The sequence below is a fragment of the Oncorhynchus mykiss genome, chromosome 7 (assembly GCF_057628025.1).
Source record: "Oncorhynchus mykiss isolate SJ-2025 chromosome 7, ASM5762802v1, whole genome shotgun sequence".
NCBI lineage: Eukaryota > Metazoa > Chordata > Actinopteri > Salmoniformes > Salmonidae > Oncorhynchus > Oncorhynchus mykiss.
The window spans coordinates 9597411-9618131 of record NC_143028.1 but is presented as its reverse complement, the minus strand read 5'-3'; the positions used below and the strand labels follow the sequence as shown (position 1 = coordinate 9618131).

Below are 20721 nucleotides of genomic sequence, written 5' to 3'. Positions count from 1 at the left end.
AGCTCTACTCCCCCCCACCACACACACACACACACACGAACCTCGGCTGTAATCCTGTGCTCTACAAATCATTTATACTTTTTTTTCTCTACACAGTCAGATAAATAATGTATTAATGATCCATCTACACTGTCAAATTATTTCGAAATGTTCTATGTTTTGTACATAGACATTGATAAGTGTTATTAGCCAAATGCCTTTCTCTAAACTACCGTCAAATCACTTAGACTTTCAAATGTATAGGCTGATAGGTTCATACTTTATTAATCCTCAAGACGACATTTCAGTAGAGAAAGCTGAGAGACATAAGAGGGTTAAAATTAGAAATGTGTTAAATCATTTGATGAGAAAAAGAGGAAGTTTATACAGTGAGACAGACAAATGGGTTAGAAAGGATGCTGGTTGTCTGGTTAGAGAATCCTCTATAGATGCTGGTTGTCTTGTTAGAGAATCCTCTATAGATGCTGGTTGTCTGGTTAGAGAATACTCTATAGATGCTGGTTGTCTGGTTAGAGAATCCTCTAGATGCTGGTTGTCTGGTTAGAGAATACTCTATAGATGCTGGTTGTCTGGTTAGAGAATACTCTATAGATGCTGGTTGTCTGGTTAGAGAATCCTCTATAGGTGGTGATTGTCTGAAGGGTTGGGGTGGTCATTGTCTGGTAAAGGGTTGGGGTGGTCATTGTCTGGTAAAGGGTTGGGGTGGTGATTGTCTGGTAAAGGGTTGGGGTGGTGATTGTCTGGTAAAGGGTTGGTGATTGTCTGATAAAGGGTTGGGGTGGTGATTGTCTGGTAAAGGGTTGTGTTGGTGCTTATCTGGTAAAGGGTTGGGGTGGTGCTTATCTGGTAAAGGGTTGGGGTGGTGATTGTCTGGTAAAGGGTTGGGGTGGTGATTGTCTGGTAAAGGGTTGGTGATTGTCTGATAAAGGGTTGTGGTGGTGATTGTCTAGTAAAGGCTTGTGTTGGTGATTGTCTGATAAAGGGTTGGGGTGGTGCTTATCTGGTAAAGGGTTGGGGTGGTGATTGTCTGGTAAAGGGTTGGGGTGGTGGTTGTCTGGTAAAGGGTTGGGGTGGTGATTGTCTGGTAAAGGGTTGTGTTGGTGCTTATCTGGTAAAGGGTTGGGGTGGTGCTTATCTGGTAAAGGGTTGGGGTGGTGATTGTCTGGTAAAGGGTTGGGGTGGTGATTGTCTGGTAAAGGGTTGGTGATTGTCTGATAAAGGGTTGGGGTGGTGATTGTCTGGTAAAGGGTTGTGTTGGTGCTTATCTGGTAAAGGGTTGGGGTGGTGCTTATCTGGTAAAGGGTTGGGGTGGTGATTGTCTGGTAAAGGGTTGGGGTGGTGATTGTCTGGTAAAGGGTTGGTGATTGTCTGATAAAGGGTTGTGGTGGTGATTGTCTAGTAAAGGCTTGTGTTGGTGATTGTCTGGTAAAGGGTTGGGGTGGTGATTGTCTGGTAAAGGGTTGGGATGGTGATTGTCTGGTAAAGGGTTGGGGTGGTGATTGTCTGGTAAAGGGTTGGGGTGGTGATTGTCTGGTAAAGGGTTGGGATGGTGATTGTCTGGTAAAGGGTTTGGTTGGTGGTTGTCTGGTAAAGGGTTGGTGATTGTCTGGTAAAGGGTTGGGGTGGTGATTGTCTGGTAAAGGGTTGGGGTGGTGATTGTCTGGTAAAGGGCTGGGGTGGTGATTGTCTGGTAAAGGGTTGGGGTGGTGGTTGTCTGGTAAAGGGTTGGGGTGGTGATTGTCTGGTAAAGGGCTGGGGTGGTGATTGTCTGGTAAAGGGTTGGGGTGGTGATTGTCTGGTAAAGGGTTTGGTTGGTGGTTGTCTGGTATAGGGCTGGGGTGGTGATTGTCTGGTAAAGGGTTGTGGTGGTGATTGTCTGGTAAAGGGTTGGAGTGGTGATTGTCTGGTAAAGGGCTGGGGTGGTGATTGTCTGGTAAAGGCTTGTGTTGGTGGTTGTCTGGTAAAGGGTTGGGGTGGTGATTGTCTGGTAAAGGGTTGGGGTGGTGATTGTCTGGTAAAGGGCTGGGGTGGTGATTGTCTGGTAAAGGCTTGTGTTGGTGGTTGTCTGGTAAAGGGTTGGGGTGGTGGTTGTCTGGTAAAGGGTTTGGTTGGTGGTTGTCTGGTAAAGGGCTGGGGTGGTGATTGTCTGGTAAAGGGTTGTGGTGGTGATTGTCTGGTAAAGGGTTGGAGTGGTGATTGTCTGGTAAAGGGCTGGGGTGGTGATTGTCTGGTAAAGGCTTGTGTTGGTGGTTGTCTGGTAAAGGGTTGGGGTGGTGGTTGTCTGGTAAAGGGTTGGGGTGGTGATTGTCTGGTAAAGGGTTGGGGTGGTGATTGTCTGGTAAAGGGCTGGGGTGGTGATTGTCTGGTAAAGGCTTGTGTTGGTGGTTGTCTGGTAAAGGGTTGGGGTGGTGGTTGTCTGGTAAAGGGTTGGGGTGGTGATTGTCTGGTAAAGGGTTGGGGGCAGAAGGGGGTTATGGTTGCTTGTTTTCTGGTAAAGTGCTTACGGGGCATGTCAGTGTTTGGAGTTATTAATAAAACAGAAATTATATTATTGATCAAAGATGTGGCAAACTGCCCGCAAATATAACCTCATTTTGATATGGATGTGTGTGTGTGTTCGATATGGATTTAGTGAAGAGCCTCTAAGTGTTTTCCAGCTTTGAGTGATTAAGTCAGGCTACTACAGTAGACACACATGAGGATGGGTGGGTGGAGAGAGGGATGGAGGGAGAGAGAGAGAGAGAGATGGGTGGGGCAGGAATGAGGGGAAAACTCTTATGTTTATGTCAGTTGGTTAATCAGTTAGTTAGTCGTCAGTCAATCAGACAAATGTGAAGCATCTACTGTGAGATTCAATATTTCAATTGCATCAAAATCACTGGAGCAGTTACATACTTTAAGTCAATTTATTTCAATAAGCTTCCCCAACCCTCTCATACCCGGGAGGGGTAGTACCATACAAAACTAGTCCAGAGAGGAGAGAGGGATAAAAGAGGAGAGTGTAGAGGGATGTGAGAGGAGAGTGTAGAGGGATGTGAGAGGAGAGTGTAGAGGGATGTGAGAGGAGAGTGTAGAGGGATGTGAGAGGAGAGTGTAGAGGGATGTGAGAGGAGAGTATAGAGGGATGTGAGAGGACAGTATAGAGGGATGTGAGAGGAGAGTGTAGAGGGATGTGAGAGGAGAGTGTAGAGGGATAAAAGAGGAGAGTGTAGAGGGATATGAGAGGAGAGTGTAGAGGGATGTGAGAGGAGAGTGTCGAGGGATAAGAGAGGAGAGTGTAGAGGGATGTGAGAGGAGAGTGTAGAGGGATGTGAGAGGAGAGTGTAGAGGGATGTGAGAGGGGAGTGTAGAGGGATGTGAGAGGGGAGTGTAGAGGGATTTGAGAGGAGAGAAGTGCTGGATGAGAAAAAAAGTTGAGAAAGTTGCTGAAGGTCATCTGAGAGCCTCGGGGTAGGACCAATCAAAAGATGAATCTGTCAGCCAATCAAATCTGTCAGCCAATCAAAGCCCAGTCCTGTATCATATTCTTCAATCGACAAAAAAACACACACACACACACACCGCAGGGAAATGCAAGTAAGTGAACTCTTTCAAACAGAGGGAGCTAACCTTCATCAGCCTGCTTTATCTGGAAGTTTAACCTACACAACTATTAATATGCCACTCTAACACTGGGAGGAGAGGAGCGATCACAGGCTTTGATATGGTAATGAGAGGGTTTACACACACACACACATACACACACACAGCCTGAGTGCGATGGGGCTGTTTACATAAGGGCCTGCCCTGGGACGAGTGAGAGCTGTCATCCTGCCAGAAAGAGAGAGAGAGAAAGAGAGAGGGGGAGTGAGAGGGAGAGAGAGAGCAAACAGCCTGTCTGATCTTTTTTACTGAGGGATGGAGTGAGAGGTGGTGAAAAGGAACTGTTTAGAGAAGAGGAAGGACAACTAGTAAGAAAAAGAAAACAGAAGATGGAGGAATGAGAAGGAGATGGAGGGTAGAGAAGGAGATGGAGGGTAGAGAAGGAGATGGAGGGAAGAGAAGGAGGAAATACGAGGGAAGAGAAGAGAAGGAGGAAAGAGAAGAGAAGGAGGGAAGAGAATAGAAGAGAAGGAGGAAAGAGAAGGAGGGAAGATAAGGAGATGGAGGAAATAGAAGGATATGGAGGAAAGAGAAGGAGATGGAGGAAATAGAAGAGAAGGAGGAAAGAGGAGGGAAGATAAGAGAAGGAGGAAAGAGAAGGATATGGAGGAAAGAGATGGAGATGGAGGAAATAGAAGAGAAGGAGGAAAGAGGAGGGAAGATAAGAGAAGGAGGAAAGAGAAGGATATGGAAAAAAGAGAAGGTTATGGAGGGAAAAGGAGGGAAGAGAAGAGAAGGAGGAAAGAGAAGGATATGGAGGAAAGAGAAAGATATGGAGGGAAAAGAAGGAGGGAAGAGAAGAGAAGGAGGAAAGAGAAGGATATGGAGGAAAGAGAAGGAGATAGAGGGAAGAGAAGAGGAGGGAAGAGAAGAGGAGGAAAGAGAAGGAGATGGATGGAAGAGAAGAGGAGGAAAGAGAAGGAGAAAGAGAAGGAGATGGAGGAAAGAGAAGGATATGGAGGAGAGAAGGAGATGGCAGGAAAGTGGAGAGGATCATTGAAAGAGAAGGGGAATGATAAGACCTAGAGGAAAAGGAGGGGAAGGCAAGAATAGAGAGAAGGGGGGAATAAAGGATATGGTCCCCTGTTTCCCTCAGTTCAATGTGTCCTCTTTCAGGCTCTTAATCTACATTAACACACACACACTGCCTTCATGTATGCACTCAGTGCTTAAAATAAAGTTCAGTGTGTGTGTGTGTACTGTGCGAGTGTGTGTGACTGTGTGACTATGTGTGTTACTGTGTGTGTGAGACTGTGTGTGTGACTGTGTGTGTGTGTGAGTGACTGTGTGCTTGTGTGTGTGTGTGTGTGTGTGTATGAGGGGGTTGTAACCAAGGTCAAAACCACTTAAGTGTCTGTCTTATGTAACCCCCCCCCCCAGTCCAAATATTCCCCCGCTATGTCTGAGTCTGAGCTGCATACTAAGGTGGGGACACACAGGCACACACTCTCTTTAAAGTGAAAGGGTGTGTATCGATTTAGCATGGTGTGCAGATTCCCACCACAACCCCTATACAAGGATTAAAATGAGAGCGCCAGAGGAACACACACACATCGCTTCTTAACGACACAACCTCTCCTAGCTACTCCTGTATCAGTTAGTTGAGGGTTAGTTAGTCTCTCTTCCTCCCCCGTCCTCCTCCTCTTTCCTCTCTTTCATCTCGCCATTAGGCCCACAGGCTAAGGAGGTGTGTCTTTGTGTGTGTGTGTGTTTAAAGGAAGAGAAACAGCAGAGCTAGCAGTAGTTAATTAATACACATCAAAAGGACCATTAAATATGAAACAGCTACACAGCACAGCCAACAGCAGCAACAGTTTGGCTGACCTGAATAATTCACACAAGAGCTTACCCTGTGTGTGTGTGTGTGTGTGTTTAATGTGAATTATTCAGAATATAGCTTACCCTTCTGCCCAACACTCTATTTTGTTAACAAGAAAAATATTTATTTATACGCTTTAAGTCTCTTTAGCTTTATATAATTATTTATAATTAGTGCTGTCAATATCTCTATCAATCATGTTACTATCTCGATTAGTGCTGTCAATATCTCTATCAATCATGTTACTATCTCGATTAGTGCTGTCAATATCTCTATCAATCATGTTACTATCTCGATTAGTGCTGTCAATATCTCTATCAATCATGTTACTATCTCGATTAGTGCTGTCAATATCTCTATCAATCATGTTACTATCTCGATTAGTGCTGTCAATATCTCTATCAATCATGTTACTATCTCGATTAGTGCTGTCAATATCTCTATCAATCATGTTACTATCTCGATTAGTGCTGTCAATATCTCTATCAATCATGTTACTATCTCGATTAGTGCTGTCAATATCTCTATCAATCATGTTACTATCTCGATTAGTGCTGTCAATATCTCTATCAATCATGTTACTATCTCGATTAGTGCTGTCAATATCTCTATCAATCATGTTACTATCTCGATTAGTGCTGTCAATATCTCTATCAATCATGTTACTATCTCGATTAGTGCTGTCAATATCTCTATAAATCATGTTACTATCTCAATTAGTGCTGTCAATATCTCTATCAATAATGTAACCCATCCAATCATCCCTGTTATAGCTCAGTCAGTCGTTACTATCTCAATCAGTCCAGTTACAATAGTCAGTCAGTCCTGTTACTATCTCAATCATCCCTGTTAGGCTACTCTCTCTAACTCACCCCCAATATTGGGTATGTAACAGAATATACTTAGGCCGGGATTCAATCCGTTCGCACATTGAAACACGCTTGGCATTGTCACGTTCGTTGGAATGAATGTCAGACCAAGGTGCAGCGTAAGTAGAGTTCCACATTATTTATTAGAAAGTGAAACTTAGAAAAAAACGAAACAATAAAGAATAAATAAACTGTGTCGACAATGCAGTGCTAACAGGCAACTAAACATAAATAATATCCCATAACCGACAGGTGAAAAAAATGCTACTTAAGTATGATCTCCAATTAGAGACAACAATAACCAGCTGCCTCTAATTGGAAATCATGCAAATCACCAACATAGAAAATAAACCTAGAATAAAAGCTTTCTATGGTCAGGACGTGACAGTACCAACCCCCACCCCCAAAGGTGCGGACTCCGACCGCAAAACCTGAAACAAAAAGAGAGGGTTAGGGGTGTGTCTAGCGCCGGTGGCGGCTCTGGTGCGGGCCGAAGAACCAGCTCATCCCGCGGATCCAGCCATGGACCCAGGCTGAACACTGTGCCTGGACTGGACCTAGATGCCGAGGAAGGAGCGGGACGGGACGCCGTGTCTGGACTGGGCATCGGCACAGAGGAGGGCTTCTGCCATGGAGCTGGACTGGACGCTGTGCCTGGACTGGGCATCGGCGCAGGGGAAGGCTCCAGCCATGGAGCTGGAGGTTCCGGACCGTTGACCGTCGCAGGAGGTTCCGGACCGTGGACCGTCTCAGGAGGTTCCGGACCGTGGACCGTCTCAGGAGGTTCCGGACCGTGGAAAGTCTCAGGAGGTTCCGGACCGTGGAAAGTCTCAGGAGGTTCCGGACCGTGGACCGTCTCAGGAGGTTCCGGACTGTGAAACGTCGCCGGAAGCTCTGGACTGGGAACTGTCGCCGGAAGCTCTGGACTGGGTGTCGTCGCAGGAAGCCTGGTGCGTGGGGCCGGCACTGGTGGTACCGGGCTGGTGACACGCACCTCAGGGCGAGCGCGCAGAGCAGGCACAGGATGTACTGGACTGGGGAGGCGCACTGGACGCCTGATAGGTGGGGCCGGTACAGATGGCACCGGACTAGTGACACGCACTTCAGGGCGAGTGCGGGGAGGAGGCACAGGACGTACTGGACTGGGGAGGCGCACTGGAAGCCTGATGCGTGGGGCAGGTACAGGTGGCGCCGGACTGATGATACACACTTCAGGGCGAGTGCGGGGAGGAGGCACAGGACGTACTGGACTGGGGAGGTGCACTGGAAGCCTGATGCGTGGGGCAGGTACAGGTGGCACCGGACTGATGATACGCACTTCAGGGCGAGTGCGGGGAGAAGGAACAGAACGTACTGGACTGGGGAGGCGCACTTCAGGGAAAGTGTGAGGAGCAGGCACAGGACGTACCGGGCTGTGAAGGTGCACTGGAGACCTGGTGCGTATAGCCGGCATCAATTGTTCCGGAACTTTAACACACTTCTCAGGACGAGTACGGAGAGCTGACTCAGGTGGCACCAAACTGACAACACGTTCCTTAGGGCAAAATCCGTGCATCCTCCACTAACTCAACAACTCTCCCATTTCTCTCTCCTCCAAATTCTCCCTCTTTTCCCAGACTGGCTCTGGTTCACTCCTCGGCACCGCCGACTGCTCCATGTGACCCCTCCCAAAAAATGTATTGGGGTTTCTGTGGCCTTCCTCCCCGACTTCGTCACTGTCCCTCCTTCGTTGCTTCCATGGCAGGCTCTTGTTCCCTGCCATTATTTCATCCCAAGTCAAGGATGTTCTCTCCCTGATCTCCTCCAGGGCACGCTGCTTGGCCCTTTGTTGATGGGATATTCTGTCAAGTTCGTTGGAATGAATGTCGGACCAAGGAGCAGCGTACGTAGAGTTCCACATGATTTATTCGAAAGTGAAACTTAGAAAAAAAACTAAACAATAAAGAATAAACGAACTGTGACGACAATGCAGTGCTAACAGGCAACTAAACATAAACAATATCCCATAACCCACAGGTGGAAAAAATGCTACTTAAGTATGAACTCCAATTAGAGACAACGATAACCAGCTGCCTCTAATTGGGAATCATTCAAATCACCAACATAGAAAATAAACCTAGAACCCAACATAGAAAATATAAACTAGAACAAACCCCAGTCACGCCCTGACCTACTCTACCATAGAAAACAAAAGCTTTCTATGGTCAGGACGTGACAGGCATTTAAAGGTAATTTCTGAATGAGCCATGTGGGAACATTGTGTGTAATGCGCGATTAGATTGAATCCAGCCCTTATTCAGATTACTTTTACATCTCCACCAGTGAATAGCTCGCAATGTCAAGAACATAAATGGTAGTAAATTAACAAAATAAAAACATGATTATTTGAAACCCAATGAGGCTAGAGAGTTGCATTTATTTGACCGGCCAGCTATGTGTGTAGATCTTCCCATTTTACTATTGGTTTTCATTCTCAGGGTTGAAAACGGAAAGAGTGGAACAGAGCTGCTACGCTATGGGCGTCACTTGATGTCTGTGTGTGTTTCCCCCTGAGCGGATGCCTATTTCTAGATCGGTGGGGGGCAAGGTTTGGCCACTGGAGGAGAAAAGCTGTGTTTCTGTTTTAGAGAAGAAATCCTCACAACCTAAACCCTTCACACACACGCCCACACAATGAAGCACACACACACAATGAAGCACACACACACGGGTCTTTCTATAAACTAGGGTACCAGTGAGGATTTCTTATACTGGACAACTTGTTAATATGTCATTGATAACAATTTATTTTCATGTCATTACATTAAGATTCAGTATACAGTATAAGGGGGGATCATACACTACAAGGCCAAGCGCTTGCACAGCTGTCATCAAGGCAAAGGTTGACTACTTCAAAGCACTTTTTGGGTTGCTACATGATTCCATATGTGTTATTTCATAGTTTTGATGTCTTCACTATTATTCTACAATGTAGAAAATAGTAAAAATAAAGAAAAACCCTTGAATGAGTAGGTGTCCAAACCTTTGACTGGTACTGTAGGTCCAGAATATTTTGGTGTCTCATTCCTGAGTCTAGCTGTGCGCAATTGTGTAAGATAGACTGTTGCGCAACACCCAACACTCTTCCTATTAATTATTCTGCATATAATGACGACAAATTACATAGCCTAGTGGGCTTATTCACAACATGATCTGGTAATGAAATAACATGACAAATCCATTTTATTTTCCATGTTACACCTGCCATTTTAAACGACAAGGGGCTTGAAGTAGCCCACTTGAACATGAATTCGGAGCTCAGAAATTCAAGTACTAGAATATGGCTACTGTAACGGCTTTCATCAGAAGAGGAATCGTCAGACCAAAATGCAGCGGGATACGTGTTCATCTTTATTTTAAGGAACTGAACACTGAATACAAAAATAACAAAAGGAAAACCCGAAACAGTCCTGCAAGGTGAAACAAACACTGAACAGAAATACAACTACCCACAACTAAAGTGGAAAAACAGGCTACCTAAGTATGATTCCCAATCAGAGACAAAGATAGACTACTGTCCCTGATTGAGAACCATACCCGGCCGAAACATAGAAATACAAAAACCTAGACATACAAACATAGAATACCAACCCAAATCACACCCTGACCAAACAACAATAGAAACATATAAAGCAATCTACGGTCAGGACCCCCCAAAGGTGCGTACTCCGGCCGCAAAACCTGAACCCTTAGGGTAGGGTCATGGTGGGCATTACTCCGTGGTGGCGGCTCTGGTGGCTCCACTTCTGGCTCGGCCCACTTCGGTAATGCATGTAGAGTGGGAACCCTCACTGTCGACCCCGGACTGGAGGACGCCACTGGACTGATGGTCGAGACTCCGGCAGCTCCGGACTGGAGGGAGACTCCGGCAGCTCCGGACTGGAGGGAGACTCCGGCAGCTCCGGACTGGAGGGAGACTCCGGCAGCTCCCGACTGGAGGGAGACTCCGGCAGCTCCCGACTGGAGGGAGACTCCGGCAGCTCCCGACTGGAGGGAGACTCCGGCAGCTCCTGACTGGAGGGAGACTCCGGCAGCTCCCGACTGGAGGGAGACTCCGGCAGCTCCCGACTGGAGGTAGAACCTGGAGGGAGGCGACTGAGAGAGGGGAGACCTACAGGAGGCCTGGTGTGTGGAGGAGGCACTGGATTAACCGGGCTGTGGATGAGCACTGGAGCTCTGGTGCGCAGCCTTGGCACCACTCCTCCAGGCTGGATGACCACTTTAGCCCGGCCCCTCCAGAGTGCAGGCACAGGCCGAACCGGGCTGCGGGGGAGCACTGGAGATCTGGTGCATACCAATCGCACCTCTCCCTTAGGCTCAATGCCCACATTTGCCCGGCACGGGCGGAGCGCAAGCATAGGGCGCACTGCACCCTCCCAACGCCCCAGAGACACAGTACGCAGAGCCGGCGCAGGATACCCTGGACCGAAACGGCGCACCGGAGACCAAATGCGCCGAGCTGGCACAATCCGCCCTGGCTGGATGCCCACTCTCGCATGCCACTTGCTGGCCTATAGCACTCATAAAGCACGGGGAGTCCGCCAGCACTCCGCCAATCTCCCCGTGTGCCCCCTCCAAAAAAATCTTTGGGGCTGCCCCTCGTGCCTGTTACGCTGCCTTACCTCATATCGCCGCCGCTCAGCTTTAGCTGCCTCCAGTTCCTCTTTCGGGTGGTGATATTCCCCAGCCTGTCTCCAGGGTCCCTTGCCGTCCAATATCTCCTCCCATGTCCATGAGTCCAACACTCTCTGCTCCCTGTTAGCCCGCTGCTTGGTCCGTTTGTGGTGGGTAGTTGTGTAACGGCTTTCATCGGAAGAGGAATCGTCAGACCAAAATGCAGCGGGATACGTGTTCATCTTTATTTTAAGGAACTGAACACTGAATACAAAAATAACAAAAGGAAAACCCGAAACAGTCCTGCAAGGTGAAACAAACACTGAACAGAAATACAACTACCCACAACTAAAGTGGAAAAACAGGCTACCTAAGTATGATTCCCAATCAGAGACAAAGATAGACTACTGTCCCTGATTGAGAACCATACCCGGCCGAAACATAGAAATACAAAAACCTAGACATACAAACATAGAATACCAACCCAAATCACACCCTGACCAAACAACAATAGAAACATACAACGCAATCTACGGTCAGGGCGTGACACCTACCATGAGTTGAGAATTTCCTCAATTTGGTGCTTGAAAATTCCTAATTATTGCAGCAATTTATAAATTCTCCTGCTCCCATATAATAATCTGTGATTTCATTTTTTTATCATTTTTTGCCACTTTCGTTTGTTTCCCGCCGCAACTATGTTGCCATAAAATCATGTGCAGTTGTTATGAGGACGACAACATCTACTGAAAAATTGTCATGCATGCATCCATACAATCTATTTAGTCAGGTAATGTCCAAATTATTCTCACATATTTTAGAATGTAATAATAATAATTAGAATATCAATATTCTAATTATATATACTTTTTTTTAATATACTTTTTCTTTTGCACATTTGATTTGAACATCATTGAATTAGACTTGCCAGTGTCTGTATGAACCCTACTTAAAGGATGTATAGTCCTAGTCCTGTGTTGTTGTATAGGTGGAGTAATGGGCTACTTATAGGATGTATAGTCCTAGCCCTGTGTTGTTGTATAGGTGGAGTAATGAGCTACTTACAGGATGTATAGTCCTAGTCCTGTGTTGTATAGGTGGAGTAATGGGCTACTTATAGGATGTATAGTCCTAGCCCTGTGTTGTTGTATAGGTGGAGTAATGGGCTACTTATAGGATGTATAGTCCTAGTCCTGTGTTGTTGTATAGGTGGAGTAATGGGCTACTTAAAGGATGTATAGTCCTAGTCCTGTGTTGTTGTATAGGTGGAGTAATGGGCTACTTATAGGATGTATAGTCCTAGCCCTGTGTTGTTGTATAGGTGGAGTAATGGGCTACTTATAGGATGTATAGTCCTAGTCCTGTGTTGTTGTATAGGTGGAGTAATGGGCTACTTATAGGATGTATAGTCCTAGCCCTGTGTTGTTGTATAGGTGGAGTAATGAGCTACTTATAGGATGTATAGTCCTAGTCCTGTGTTGTTGTATAGGTGGAGTAATGGGCTACTTAAAGGATGTATAGTCCTAGTCCTGTGTTGTTGTATAGGTGGAGTAATGGGCTACTTATAGGATGTATAGTCCTAGCCCTGTGTTGTTGTATAGGTGGAGTAATGGGCTACTTATAGGATGTATAGTCCTAGTCCTGTGTTGTTGTATAGGTGGAGTAATGAGCTACTTACAGGATGTATAGTCCTAGTCCTGTGTTGTTGTATAGGTGGAGTAATGAGCTACTTACAGGATGTATAGTCCTAGTCCTGTGTTGTATAGGTGGAGTAATGGGCTACTTATAGGATGTATAGTCCTAGCCCTGTGTTGTTGTATAGGTGGAGTAATGGGCTACTTATAGGATGTATAGTCCTAGTCCTGTGTTGTTGTATAGGTGGAGTAATGGGCTACTTATAGGATGTATAGTCCTAGTCCTGTGTTGTTGTATAGGTGGAGTAATGAGCTACTTACAGGATGTATAGTCCTAGTCCTGTGTTGTATAGGTGGAGTAATGGGCTACTTATAGGATGTATAGTCCTAGCCCTGTGTTGTTGTATAGGTGGAGTAATGGGCTACTTATAGGATGTATAGTCCTAGTCCTGTGTTGTTGTATAGGTGGAGTAATGGGCTACTTAAAGGATGTATAGTCCTAGTCCTGTGTTGTTGTATAGGTGGAGTAATGGGCTACTTATAGGATGTATAGTCCTAGCCCTGTGTTGTTGTATAGGTGGAGTAATGGGCTACTTATAGGATGTATAGTCCTAGTCCTGTGTTGTTGTATAGGTGGAGTAATGGGCTACTTATAGGATGTATAGTCCTAGCCCTGTGTTGTTGTATAGGTGGAGTAATGAGCTACTTATAGGATGTATAGTCCTAGTCCTGTGTTGTTGTATAGGTGGAGTAATGGGCTACTTAAAGGATGTATAGTCCTAGTCCTGTGTTGTTGTATAGGTGGAGTAATGGGCTACTTATAGGATGTATAGTCCTAGCCCTGTGTTGTTGTATAGGTGGAGTAATGGGCTACTTATAGGATGTATAGTCCTAGTCCTGTGTTGTTGTATAGGTGGAGTAATGAGCTACTTACAGGATGTATAGTCCTAGTCCTGTGTTGTTGTATAGGTGGAGTAATGGGCTACTTAAAGGATGTATAGTCCTAGTCCTGTGTTGTTGTATAGGTGGAGTAATGGGCTACTTATAGGATGTATAGTCCTAGCCCTGTGTTGTTGTATAGGTGGAGTAATGGGCTACTTAAAGGATGTATAGTCCTAGTCCTGTGTTGTTGTATAGGTGGAGTAATGGGCTACTTATAGGATGTATAGTCCTAGCCCTGTGTTGTTGTATAGGTGGAGTAATGGGCTACTTAAAGGATGTATAGTCCTAGCCCTGTGTTGTTGTATAGGTGGAGTAATGGGCTACTTATAGGATGTATAGTCCTAGTCCTGTGTTGTTGTATAGGTGGAGTAATGGGCTACTTATAGGATGTATAGTCCTAGTCCTGTGTTGTTGTATAGGTGGAGTAATGGGCTACTTATAGGATGTATAGTCCTAGTCCTGTGTTGTTGTATAGGTGGAGTAATGGGCTACTTATAGGATGTATAGTCCTAGTCCTGTGTTGTTGTATAGGTGGAGTAATGGGCTACTTATAGGATGTATAGTCCTAGTCCTGTGTTGTTGTATAGGTGGAGTAATGGGCTACTTTGCATCTATTCCCTTTTATTCCTCTAAGTATAGATGTGGAACTGCATGAAAATCCTTTTGATCTTGTTTCAAACCATTTAGAAATGTTTTGCCCAATGTCACACTCATTATTTATAGAAAGACCCACATACATTTTCAGCAGAAAGTAGAGTTGTGCGCATGTGTTTGTATCTTTGTGTAATGTGTGTGTGTGTGTGTGTGTGTGTGTGTGTCTGCTTGGTCACGGTGGTTGAGCACTCTGATTAATGCTTACAGAGAGACAACAGATGGGGGAGAGGGGAGATATGAGGGGATAGAGGATATAGATGGTGGAGGACAGGGAGTTGGAGAGAGATATGAGGAGTGGAAGAGAGAGAAACAGAAGCAAGGAGAGAGAGAAAGAGAGAGAGAGAGAGCGAGAGACAGAGAGGGACCGCTAGATGGAAAGAGAAAGCAGTGTAAATCCATCCTAACCCTGTGGTTTTGTTGAGGTTGTGTTGTGGCAGTGTTTTAACCATGTTGTTGTGTTGCGGTCTAGGTTCCACCATGACTACAGGGTTGCGGTCAATATAAATGACTACCTCGACATCTACTGTCCATTCTACACCAACGGCCCTCCGGCTCACGGTCGAATGGAACGCTATATCCTGTTCATGGTCAACCACGAAGGGTACACTTCCTGTCAACACAGGATGAGGGGGTTCAAACGCTGGGAGTGCAACCGTCCTACCGGTCCTGACGGTCCCCTGCGCTTCTCAGAAAAGTTCCAGCTGTTTACGCCTTTCTCCCTGGGCTTCGAGTTCAGGCCAGGACATGAATACTACTATATCTGTGCGTAATATATCGTACCACTACAATATAACTAATATGTGAGCAATATCTTGTACTACAGTACTACCACTACAATATAACTAATATGTGAGTAATATCTTGTACTACTACAGTACTACTACTATAAATGTGAGCAATATATTGTACTACTACAGTACTACTACTATACATGTGAGTAATATCTTGCACTACTACAGTACTACTACTATAAATGTGAGAAATATGTCGTAGTACTGCAGTACAACAACAACATATTATGGGGTGAGTCGAAACGTCCATTTAAGTCGAATTTGACATGAATGCATGACGAAGTACAATTCTTGACTTCAATGTAAGTTAGGATTTACTCCTCTTACTGCTACAGTACAACTACTAGTATATGTATTACTACTGCTACGAGGAGAGAGAGAAGAGGAGGAACGAGAGAAATGTAGAGGGAGGGAGGGCAGAGGAAGTATCTGAGTAGCAGAGTTTCCTCTGAGTAGCAGATTTTTATGTTGCCCTGAGGTCAAACTTGGCTCTTCTTATCCTCTCACTCTGTGTGTGTGTGTGTGTGTGTGTGTGTGTGTGTGTGTGTGTGTGTGTGTGTGTGTGTGTGTGTGTGTATATATATATCTCCCTTTCAACCCCATGGACACCAGATGTAGTGGGATCACCCAGGTCTAACCTGAACCCCATTCACAGTGGCGTAACCGACATAGCAAACTACAAACTATCTCCATCTCATTTTCTTTCCCTCCCTCTTTCTCTCTGTCAGCGTCTCCTCATCCCAACCATGTAGGGAGGCCGTGTCTGAGGCTGAAGGTGTATGTCAGACCCCCAGGTAAGTCACGCTCTAACTACAAACACACACACACACACGCACACATACACACACAGAGAGACATGACTCCACTCCTTTAAGTTAAGTTCCCAAAATAGACATGACTCCTCTCCATTTAATTTAGTTCCTAACAGAGGCATGACTCCTCTCCTTGAAATGTAGTTCCTAATAGACATGACTCCTCTCCTTGAAATGTAGTTCCTAATAGACATGACTCCTCTCCTTGAAATGTAGTTCCTAATAGACATGACTCCTCTCCTTGAAATGTAGTTCCTAATAGACATGACTCCTCTCCTTTAAATGTAGTTCCTAATAGAGATATGACTCTCCTTTAAATGTAGTTCCTAATAGAGACATGACTCTCCTTTCAATGTAGTTCCTAATAGAGACATGACTCTCCTTTAAATGTAGTTCCGAATAGAGATGACTCCTCTCCTTTAAATTGAGTTCCTAATGGAGACATGACTCCACTCCTTTCAATGTAGTTCCTAATAGAGACATGACTCCACTCCTTTCAATGTAGTTCCTAATAGAGACATGACTCCTCTCCTTTCAATGTAGTTCCTAATAGAGACATGACTCCTCTCCTTTCAATGTAGTTCCTAATAGAGACATGACTCCTCTCCTTTCAATGTAGTTCCTAATAGAGACATGACTCCTCTCCTCTGTAATTACAATTTTTTTCTGACTCTGACATAGAAACCTCATCTTCTTTTAAAGACATTCTACAATTATCACTGTGTGTGTGTGTGTGTGTGTGTGTGTGTGTGTGTGTGTGTGTGTGTGTGTGTGTGTGTGTGTGTGTGTGTGCGCGTGTGTTTGTGTGTGTGTAACTGTATTAAACTGTAATTAGGTTGCTTAAATCCCCTGCTGAGGTCTTGGCGACATTAGTCTCCTCTCTCTCTTTCTCTTCTACACTCTTTCTCTCTTGCTGTATCTGGAACTCCAACACTTTCTTCTTATTATTTTCTGTCTATTTTAGTAATTTTCTCTCCATTCTGTTGTTCTCTCTCTCCAATCAGTTGGTTGTTTAGATTTCTTTCACTCTACTTTCAAATGCTTCTATCATTTTCTCTCCGCTTTCAGATGGTTCTGGCCTTCTCTTTCTCTCTGTTCGATTCTGTCCCATCTCTCCTTTCAGATTGTTCTGGCCTTCTCTTTCTCTCTGTTCTATTCTGTCCTATCTCTCCTTTCAGATGTTTTCTGTCCTCTCTGTTCTGTTGTTTTCTTTCTGTCTGTTCAGACTTCACTGTTTTCGCTCTCTGTTGAGTCATGCTGTCATTCTCTCTGTCTGTTCAGACTTCAGTGTTTTCGCTCTCTGTTGAGTCATGCTGTCATTCTCTCTGTCTGTTCCAGGCAGTTCAGGGTTTGACTCTCCAGAGCCCTTTCTGACTGATGGAGCTGCAGACTGGAGCCCAGAGTCCCTGCTAGCCCCAGCCCTAATACCCAGCCTGGCCTCACTGCTACTGGGCTTCCTCTCATCGCTGTGACCCCCCCTCCACTGGAGCAAGACCTAGACCAGAGTCTTTGCTGGAAGACTGCCTGTAGGACTGCCTGGCTGGCTGTCCCTCAAACTCCCACACGCTCAGGGAGAAACTCTCTTTCAGTCCTGGATTAAAAACCACTGTGGGTCCCCAGGACAAGCATTTACAGCCCCTGGGCTAATTAATGGATGAAGAGCCCCTAGTCTAAACTTAACCCTAACCCCACTTGGGTGTCTGAAGGGACATGGATGGGGGGTGGTGGTACTTGGCTGGACACACGCATGCCTGACCACTGTGAATCTGGACTGAACTGACTAAACTGATGGTGTTTCTGTTATGTTTACATGATCACATATAATTTAATTGAAGTTGGTCCTACAGATGATGTCATGGTTATATTTGAAATGGACAGTTAATTAGACTTCCAAAGTGCAGATTCTGATCTGACACTCAGAAGCCTTCTGATGGACAGAGAAACGACTCAACTATATTTACTGCTGCAACCCCCAGCCCACAGAGCGAAGAGGAGAAGGAAGTGGAGAGGGAAATAAACAAAGGAGAGAGAAAGAAAGAGAGTCTCTGGGGACCGAGACTTCTTTAATGTCGGGAAGGGAACATAATGAGAAGGCACTGTGTTCACACACAAACAAACAAGAACACTGACACGTTTCTACCCTGTTTCATCTTATTTTTGTTCCGTTTAAAAGCACCATCAATTATTAATATGTGTGAGAGAGAAAGAGGGAGAGAGAAAGAGAGAGAAAGGAAATGTTGGTCTCTACTTTATTCTCTAACCCTAAAACTGTTGATGATGACTCAGTATTCTGTTCCTCTGATGTTGCGTGTCTTAGTGTGTGTAATCCGCCGGTAGTTGGTTCTATCATGTACAGCATTTACGCTAAGGCGATCCCTGCCATGGTTTAATGTATAAAAGGTTTCCTTCACGTCTCCATCTCATCAGTTTGTCTCCTGTTCTGATCTGTTGTTTTTGTCAAGATGATGAGAGACAGGAGAGAAACACACCAATAAATATTGTTTTGTCTACAAAGTGACTGACAGTGATTATTGTCTTCTATACAGTAACACAGGAATAGTTGCTATTTCTTAATTGGTTGACACCATTGCCCTCTGCTGGTCAGTGAGTGTCACAGTTTTACCTCTAAATTTGGGGGGAAACCCAAGTTATTTATAATGGGGAGGGAAAGGGAGTTTTATGTAAAGACATATTTTTGTTTAATGGCTTTCCAATTCATTACTTTCACTGAAAAAACTATGAGACAGAAAAGTGTAAAAAAAGAAAATGAACAGCAACAAAACAGTTATGCACAGACCTACACTAGGGCCTGAAGTATGTCTTGGTTAGGGAAAACTCCTAGCCTTAGGTCATACTACAAAACATACAGTTTTATGAACCAGAATGCTAACTTATGGCACCTCGAGGTGTCTCTTGAGGTCCTGGATCTCTCTCTCCATGTGGTAGATATCATCAGACAACTGCCTGTGGCCGGACTGGGCCTTCATCAGTTGGCAGTGGAGACGCTTCACGATGGCATCGTACCGTCTGTTCTGGATCTGAGAACAACACACTTGGGTTTTAAACCGATATTGTACTTTCTGATTTTTGTTGACATGTTCGAAAGGTTCCAGATAAATAGTTATTCTTATTATGAATACTGTACATGGTGGGTCTTTATCTAACATTAACTGTCTGGAGTGAGTTATTTTCTGTTGGATTAGAGGAAAAAGGGGGTAAGTGAGCATCAGACAATAGGGATTCACTACCGTACCTCGATATGCTTCTTGATCAGTGTGTGACTCTCAAACTCCTTCAGGATGAGCTCTCTTCTCTCAGTCACCATCTTCCTCCGGTCTGAGATCTGCCCCCTCATGTCATCCAACTCTTTCTGTCAAGAGATTGCAGTTTTATTATTGATTCAAGATAACAACTAACGACCAGACGAATTGGAGAAGACAGGGATCACAGGACCAATTTATTTATTTATTTTTTTAACATATCCCATATGACTGTAATCTGTCAACATCTACACTGGTTCCTCAGCTGCTCTGACCTGTGCCTGCTTCACAGCATTCCCCTCTGGGTTCTCCAGGTCGGCCCTCAGCTCCTCTCTCCTCTCTGTGAGCACTCTGACCAGAGCCCTCTTCTCCACTAGCTCCCTGTGAGCCCTCATCTGGCTCTCTGCTTGCAAGACGGCTGTCCGGTGGCCCTCCATCTTGTTCCGGTAGGTGTTGTAACCGGCCAGCACGCGGCTAAAGTTGTCCTCCTCTTCCTCGATCAGCAGTCGGAGCTCTGTGTTTTCGTTGTAGACGGTGACAGAACGCAAGCCCAGGTCTTGCATGTGTCGCTGCAGGTGTTCCATCTCACCCTCCAGGATGAGAATCTGCCTCACGTTGAATTTTAACTCCACTTCAGCTTCTTTGCCTTTCTTCTCAATGTCTGATAGTATGGCCTGGTAGCAGATGAAAACAACATTGCTTTACACTGAGTGTTAAAACAAATGTTCTGATATTAATGTTGCAAGGAAAATATATGTAATTTAAGCAGCAATAATTACAGTGTTCCTGGAGTTTTAAAATGTTACTGGTCAGTGTGTTAGCAGGTAAGAAGAGATTCACCTGGAGAGAGCTGAGCACTTGTTGTTTCTCCCGGAGGGCCACAATCTGGGCATATCCTTGTTGAGAGACATCTTCTAAAGCTTGTGTTAGAGAGAAGTCAGGCCCTCCATGTGTCTCTACAGCAATACATGGAAGGGACCCTGTCATGTCTGAAGAAAGAAGGTGGTTTGTTATTAGCTAAGCTAGCTAACGTTAGCTTCCTAAATTAGCTAGTTGCAGTCCTACAAACGTTAACTCTTTAGTATCTCCACCCCCAACAACTGTAGGCCTACTTTGCTGCTGTTTTAGCAAAGCTTCCCAAGATAATACAGATAGTCCAACATTTTATAAGGAATTTGCTATATGTTTTCTTGCCATTTTCCACCGTCATCCCAGCAGAGTTGGCCATGTTAACACGTTTGTTGTTGAGCGCGAAACAGAGTTGGTTTTCGCGCTCAGCTCAGCACGTGCACTCTCTTGGCCTGGCGGACGTTTCCGGTGGGGGGTTTCCGGTGTGATTCCCCCAACACGCCCCATATTGACTGACTGCACCTTTGCCGAGTAAAACAATATACTTATGTTAAGAATTAAATAATTAAAGAAACCACAAGTTCGGACACACCCAAAGAGTTCCATTGAATTGAGTGGCTCATCTTCATTTTCCAGATATTGGAGAAATGTTCATTTGTGCCCTTCCCACTCAAAATGTAGGGGAAATAAATAGTGATGTTATTAAAATCCATTGGTCAGTGAAGTAAACTAAAGGAAATGTAGCCCTAGTTTTTGTATACATTTATTTTACAATGGATTGCCAGATGTCCGGATT

General features: G+C 45.0%; 2 protein-coding genes across 2 annotated transcripts in view; one reads left to right on the top strand and one right to left on the bottom strand.

The window, feature by feature from the left end:
- LOC110527379 (ephrin-A2-like) overlaps positions 1-18332 on the top strand; it is a 25732-nt gene extending 7400 nt beyond the window's left edge. The window contains exons 2-4 of the mRNA XM_021608612.3: positions 14683-14975; positions 15733-15798; positions 17155-18332. Coding sequence (XP_021464287.2) covers positions 14683-14975; positions 15733-15798; positions 17155-17288 — 493 coding nt within the window. The 3' untranslated portion in view covers positions 17289-18332. The remainder of the gene's footprint in view (positions 1-14682; positions 14976-15732; positions 15799-17154) is intronic.
- ccdc122 (coiled-coil domain containing 122) lies at positions 17847-20721 on the bottom strand. Its single transcript, XM_090240234.1, has 4 exons — positions 19917-20721; positions 19352-19750; positions 19070-19186; positions 17847-18854 (listed from the first exon to the last, which is right to left on the bottom strand). The coding sequence occupies exons 1-4, from the start codon at positions 20061-20063 to the stop codon at positions 18708-18710; spliced, it is 810 nt and encodes a 269-aa protein (XP_090096360.1). The 5' UTR covers positions 20064-20721; the 3' UTR covers positions 17847-18707.